This window comes from Lathamus discolor, unplaced genomic scaffold (genome assembly GCF_037157495.1).
Source record: "Lathamus discolor isolate bLatDis1 unplaced genomic scaffold, bLatDis1.hap1 Scaffold_51, whole genome shotgun sequence".
Taxonomy (NCBI): Eukaryota; Metazoa; Chordata; class Aves; order Psittaciformes; family Psittacidae; genus Lathamus; species Lathamus discolor.
The window spans coordinates 303,808-310,949 of NW_027069376.1; the positions used below are offsets into that span (position 1 = coordinate 303,808).

At 62.0% G+C, this 7,142-nt stretch overlaps 1 protein-coding gene across 1 annotated transcript; it reads left to right on the plus strand.

The window, feature by feature from the left end:
• Positions 1 to 5,796, plus strand: EPHX3 (epoxide hydrolase 3). The gene is made up of 7 exons (XM_065664674.1): positions 1 to 50; positions 713 to 967; positions 1,126 to 1,211; positions 2,200 to 2,519; positions 3,083 to 3,186; positions 3,333 to 3,481; positions 4,329 to 5,796. Exons 2-7 carry the CDS (start codon positions 722 to 724, stop codon positions 4,555 to 4,557), a joined length of 1,134 nt encoding a protein of 377 aa, XP_065520746.1. The 5' UTR covers positions 1 to 50; positions 713 to 721; the 3' UTR covers positions 4,558 to 5,796.
• Positions 5,797 to 7,142: the final 1,346 nt, after the last annotated feature.

Here is a 7,142-nt window from a genome sequence, read left to right on the forward strand (position 1 = left end):
GGGGCCGGGCGCGGCCGAGCTCGGGCGGGCGGAGGAAGCGGCGCGAGAAGGTCGGGGGGGGGCGGGGACCCCCCCGTGTCGCGACAGGGACCCCCCCGCCCCCAGCGCTGTCGTGACAGGGACGGGGCCGTGACCGGATACACGGGAAGGGGGAGGAGGGGGGGGACCCCCCTGGGGGCAGGGACCCGGGGGTCAGGACAAGGGCACGGCGGTGGCGGGGGGGGGGGACGGGACACGGCACTGCCGGGACAAGGCCACCCCCATGGCGGGGACAGCCCGAGCGGGGCACGGGGACCTTGGGGCCGGGGCCACCGTGGCCATGGGGGCAGCACGGGATGGGGCACCCCATGGCGTGGGCCCCAAGGGAGGGGCCTGGGGATGGGGCACCATGGGGAGAAGGGGGGCACCATGGGGATGGGGGCATCACGGGGACATGGACCTTAGGGCCAGGGCCACCACCATGGACAATGGTACCATGGGGATGGGACCACCATGGGATGGGGGCACCATGGGGATGGGGGCACTATGTGGACGTGGACCTTAGGCACAAGGCCACCACCATGGACAAGGCACCTTGGTGATGGGACCGCCATGGGATGGAGCCACCATGGGGTGGGACCACTGTGGGATGGACCCACCATGGGATGAGGCCACCATGGGATGGAGCCACGATGGGATGGAGCCACCCCACGGTGCCCTGTGTCCCCCGCAGGTCCCGGCCATGCTCCTGTCCCTGTGCTCGCTGCTGCTGGCGCCCACCCGGCTGCTCTTGGCCGTGTCGAGCCTGGTGGCCCGGCTGGGGGTGGCGGTGGCCACGGTGGCCGCGGCGGTGGCCTACGGGCTCTGGGGCCTTTGGGTGCTGCTGCGGCGGGGACCCCGAGCGACCTTCGGGCGGCGTGCGAGGGACCAGCCCCCCCCCGGCCTGGCCGATGGCACCTATGGGGAGCACAAGTACCTGCGCCTCAAGGTGGGGGGGTCAGGGGGGACTTGGGGGTCAAGGGGGGCTTTTGGGGGGTCTTGGGTGGTTTCAAGGGGGGTTGGGGGTCTGGGGAGTGGGGCTTAAGGGGTGGGGGCTGGTTTTGGGGTGGGGGCACTCCACTGACCCACAACCCACCCCCCCTTTAGGACTCAGGGCTGATGCTCCACTACGTCACCCGGGGTCCCGCCACGGCCCCATTGATGCTGCTTCTCCACGGCTTCCCCCAGAACTGGTGGGTGCCAACACCCTGGTAGCGCCATCATCGTCATCGGCATGGTCACCATGGTCACTGACCAGCATCATCATCATCATCATCATGGTCACCATGGTCAATACCATCATCATGGTCATCATCATCGGCATGGTCACCATGGTCACTGACCAGCATCATCATCATCGGCATGGTCACCATGGTCACTGACCAGCATCATCATCATTGGCATGGTCACCATGGTCAATACCATCATCACTGTGGTGACCATGGTGACCACCATCATCATCATGGTCATCAGGATATCATGGTCATCATCACCATGGTTACCATGGTGACCACCATCATTATCATGGTCATCACCATCATTGCTATCATCACCATGGTCATCATAGACATCATCATCATGATCACCATGGTCATCATGATATAATGGTCATCATGGCCACCATGGTCACCACCATCATCATCATGGTCACCATGGTCATCACTGTCATCATCATGGTCATGATCACCATGGTCATCATCATGGTCACCATGGTCAACGCCATCATGATCATGTTCTTCACCATCATCACCATGGTCACCATGGTGACCACCACTGTCACCACGATGGTCACCATGGTCATCACCATCATTGTTGTGATCACCATGGTCATCATGGACATCATCATCATGATCACCATGGTCATCATGATATAATGGTCATCATGGCCACCATGGTCACCACCATCATCACCATGGTCATCATGGTCACTGCCCTCATCATCTTGGTCACCATGATCACCATGGTCACCACCATCGTCACTACTGTCATGGTCACCATAGTCATCACCATCATTGTTGTGATCACCATCGTCATCATGGACATCATCATCATGATCACTATGGTCATCATGATACAATGGTCATCATGGACACCACCATCATGATCACTATGGTCATCATGGTATCATGGTCACCATGGTCACCACCATCACCGCGGTGACCACCTCCCTCCTCCCACCAGGTTCTGCTGGAGGCACCTCCTGCAGGAGTTCGGCTCCAGGTACCGGGTGGTGGCCCTGGACCTCCGCGGTTACGGAGCATCATCCAAGCCTCCAGGCAGGGACAGCTACCGCCTGGAGGCGCTGCTGGACGACGTGCGCCAGGTCATCGAGGCGCTGGGCACCCCCAGCAGGGCCCCCGGGGCTCCCCCCTCTTCCCCCAAGTGCATCCTGGTGGGGCACGACTGGGGGGGGGTCCTGGCCTGGGAATTGGCCGCCGGCCACCCCGAGCTGGTGGAGAAGCTGGTGGTGATGGACGCGCCACACCGCGCCGTCATGGCTGGTAAGGGGGGCTTCTTGTGGCCTCCATGGGGGTGGTGGGCACCATCGCGTAGCCACGGTGTTGGGTGATGGCTCGTGGTCGATGTTGTTGGGTGCCATCTCTCATGGCCTTGCCATTGGGTGCTATCTCATGGCCATGCCATTGGGTGCCATCTCTCTTATGACCATGTCATCAGTTATCATCTCTTATGACCAGGCCATTGGGTGCCATCTCTCATGGCCATGCCATTGGGTACCATCTGTCATGGCCATCCTGTTGGGTGCTATCTCATGGCCATGCCATTGGGTACCATCTCTCATGGCCATGCCATTGGGTGCCGTCTCTCATGGCCATCCTGTTGGGTGCCATATCTCATGGCCATCCTGTTGGGTGCTATCTCATGGCCATGCCATTGGGTGCCATCTCTCTTATGACCATGTCATCAGGCATCATCTCTTATGACCAGGCCATTGGGTGCCATCTCTCATGGCCACGCCATTGGGTGCCATCAGGTGCCCCCTCTCAGGGCATCCCCTCTGGGTTGCACCTGCCCTGACCCCCACCCCATCCCTCTTTGGGTGCAGGCTTCACCCTGGGCCACCCCACGCAGCTCCTGCGCTCCAGCTACGTCTTCCTGTTCCAGCTGCCCTGGCTGCCAGAGCTGCTGCTCTCCCTGGCGGACTTCGAGGTGGGCCCCATCCCCACGTCCCCACCTCGTCCCCCCTGCTCCTCCTCAACCCCAGGAGCTCCTCAAGCCCCACACGATGCCCCAAAGCCCATTGTGGGGCCATGGCTTCATCCCCACCTCCCGTGTCCCCACTGGGGGCTCTGTAGCTGGTGAAGCTCATCCTGACCGGAGCATGGACGGGGATCCAGAGCCCCGGCCGGAGCCTGACGGAGCAGGAGCTGGATGCCTACATCTACAGCCTGGCCCAGCCCGGGGCGCTCAGCCCCCCCCTGCACCACTACCGCAACCTCTTCAGGTTGGGGGGACCCATTGGGTGCTGCTGGTTTGGGGGGGGGGGGGGGGGGGGGGTGTCCCATTGAGGGATCCAACTCAAGGGGTCTTCCTTGGGATGGTTCCAGTTGGGTGCTCTTGGGTTGGGTGTTGTGGGTTGGGTGCTCCTCTTTGGGTGCTGGTGTTAGTAGGGTCCCATTGGGTGCTTCTCTTTGGGATGATCCCAGTTGGGTGCTCTTGGGTTGGGTGTTATGGGATGGGTGTTATGGGTTGGTGGGATCCCATTGAGTTGTTCCTCTTTGGGTTGATCCCACTTGAGTGCCCCATTATGGGGCTCCACTTGGGGTTCTCCACTTTGGGGTGGTCCCATTGGAGATGCTCCCAGTTTGGTGCCCCACTGGCGATGCTCCCGTTGAAGATGCTCCCAGTTGGGTGCCTCATTGGAGACGCTCCCATTGGAGGTGCTCCCAGTGGTGATTCTCCCATTGGTGATGCTCCCGGTTGGGTGCCCCATTGGTGATGCTCCCATTGGAGATGCTCCCATTGGAGACGCTCCCAGTTGGGTGCCCCATTGGAGATGCTCCCATTGGAGATGCTCCCATTGGAGATGCTCCCGGTTCGGTGCCCCATTGGTGATGCTCCCATTGGAGATGCTCCCATTGGAGATGCTCCCAGTTGGGTGCCCCATTGGAGATGCTCCCATTGGAGATGCTCCCGTTGGAGACGCTCCCAGTTGGGTGCCCCATTGGAGAAGCTCCCATTGGAGACGCTCAATTGGAGACGCTCCCAGTTGGATGCCTCATTGGAGATGCTCCCATTGGAGACGCTCCCGGTTGGGTGCCCCATGGAAGCTCCTTGCCGTCTCCCTGCAGGGGCACCCCGATCCCGCGGGAGCCACCCCCCATCGCCACGCTGCTGCTGTGGGGCGGCCACGACGCGCTCCTGGACCCACGGCTGGTGCCGTCCCTGCGAAGGTGCCTGCGGCCCAGTGCCCGCCTCTGCCTCCTGCCCGACGCCAGCCATTGGCTGCCCGAGGACCAGCCCCGCGCCCTCGCCCGCCTCATCCAGGACTTCCTGGATGGGGGCAGCCTGCACCCATAGTGGCACCCATGGGTGCTCCCCATAGTGGTAACCAGGGTGGCACCCATAGCGGCACCCATGGGTGCTCACCATAGCGGTACCCATGGGTGCTCACCATAGTGGTAACCAGCGTGGCACCCATAGCGGCACCCATGGGTGCACATCATAGCGGTACCCATGGGTGCTCACCATAGTGGTAACCAGGATGGCACCCATAGCGGCACCCATGGGTGCTCACCATAGTGGTAACCAGGGTGGCACCCATAGTGGCACCCATGGGTGCTCACCATAGTGGTGACCAGGGTGGCACTCATAGTGGCACCCATGGGATCTTACCATAGTGGTAACCAGGGGGGCACTTATAGCAGCACCCATGGGTGCTCTCCATAGCAGTACACATGGATGCTCACCATAGCGGCACCCATGGGTGCTCACCATAGCGGTACCCATGGGTGTTCACCATCGTGGTAACCAGGGTGGCACCCATAGCAACACCCATGGGTGCTCACCATAGTGGTAACCAGGGTGGCACCCATAGCGGCACCCATGGGTGCACATCATAGCGGTAACCATGGGTGCTCACCATAGTGGTAACCAGGGTGGCACTCATAGTGGCACCCATGGGATCTTACCATAGTGGTAACCAGGGGGGCACTCATAGCAGCACCCATGGGTGCTCTCCATAGCAGTACCCATGGGTGCTCACCATAGCGGCACCCATGGGTGCTCACCATAGTGGTAACCAGGGTGGCACTCATAGTGGCACCCATGGGTGCTCTCCATAGCAGTACCCATGGGTGCTCGCTATAGTAGTAACCAAGGGGGCAACAATAGTGGCACCCATGAGTGCTCCCAATAGCGGTACCCATTGGGACACCAAGGGGTGCTCCCCATAGTGGCACCCATGGGTGCACCCATAGCAGTACCCGAGGGGCACTCATAGCAGCATCCATGGGAGGCTCCGACTGTGTTGGGGGTGGGGGGAGAGGTGGGAAGAGGGGAAGGGTTGGGAGGAGACAATGGTAGGGTGGGGGGGACCCCAACATCTGGATGGGGACCCCATCATCTGGAGGAGGACCCCAACACATGGCTGGAGACCTCAACATCTGTATAGGGACCCCAACATATAGATGGAGACCCCAACATCTGGATGGGGACCCCAACACATGGATGGAGACCCCAACATCTGGATGTGGACCCCAACATCTGGATGTGGCCTCTTGCTCCCAAGTGCCTTGAATAAAGCTGGGTGTCGCAGTATTAGGCCGTGGGTGCCACCCATGGGTGCTGGTGCCGTGTCCTGGGTCAGTGCCAGCACCTATGGGTGCCATTGCCAGCACCCTTGGGTGCCAGAACCAGTCGGAGGGGGGGGTGCAATGGGTGCCGGGGTGGGGGGGATGCTGGTGTTGAGTCCCCTCCCCCCTTTAATCCTCTTTAAACCCGTGCCGGGGATTAACGGGGGGGGGGCTGGGGCTGCCCCTCCCCCTCCCAAAACCCGGCCCCTCCCCCCCAGCTCCCAGCTGAACCGGTTGAACCGGATGAACTGGGCTGGGGGAGGGGCAGGGGCGGGCCCAGCGCGAGCACCTGCGGCCCCGCCCCCAGCCGGGGTGTCCCCAGAAACCCCAAACCCATCCCCCACACCCCCCCATCCCACACCCCATATCCCATACCCCATTCCCCATTCCCCATATCCCATTCCCCACACCCCACACCCCATATCCCATTCCCCACACCCCATACCCCATTCCCCATATCCCATTCCCCATATCCCATACCCCATTCCCCACACCCCATATCCCACGTCCCTCCTGTCCCCTCCACGTCCCCCGTCCCCCCCCGTGTCCCTTGTCCCGTTGCCATGGCCACTGGTGGAAAATAGGACACGGGGAGGGGCTGCGGGGGGCACGGACACGGGGGGGGGGGGGGGGGGCACAGGGGACACGGGCACCCAGCGCTTCCCAGTCCCTCCCAGTGCTCCCAGTAACCCCGGTGCCTCCGTTAGGGGCCTGCTCCCCATTATCCCCAGTGCGCCCAGCGTTCCCAGTGCTCCCAATCCCCCCATTGCTCCCAGTTCCCCCACTGCCCTCAATTTCCCCCCAGACCCCTCAGTTGCCCCCCGTGTTCCCATTGTTCCCAGTGACCCTCATTGCCCCCATTAACCCCATTTCCCCATTGCTTCCCATTACCCCCCATTGCTTCCATTGCCCCCCATTGCCCCCCGTGTCCCCATTGCCCCCACTGCCCCCATTGCCACACACTGCCCCCCGTGTTCCCATTGTTCCCATTGCCCCCACTGCCCCCATTGCCCCCCGTGTTCCCATTGTTCCCAGTGTCCCCATTGCCCCCATTGTGCCCATTGCCCCCAGTGCCCACATTGCCCCCATTGCCCCCATTGCCCCCATTGCCCCACATTGCCCCCCGTGTTCCCATTGTTCCCAGTGTCCCAATTGCCCCCCATTGCCCCCATTGTGCCCATTGCCCCCACTGTCCCCATTGCCCCCATTGCCACACACTGCCCCTCGTGTTCCCATTGTTCACAGTGTCCCCATTGCCCCCCATTGCCACACACTGCCCCCCATTGCCCCATTGCCCCCCATTGCCACACA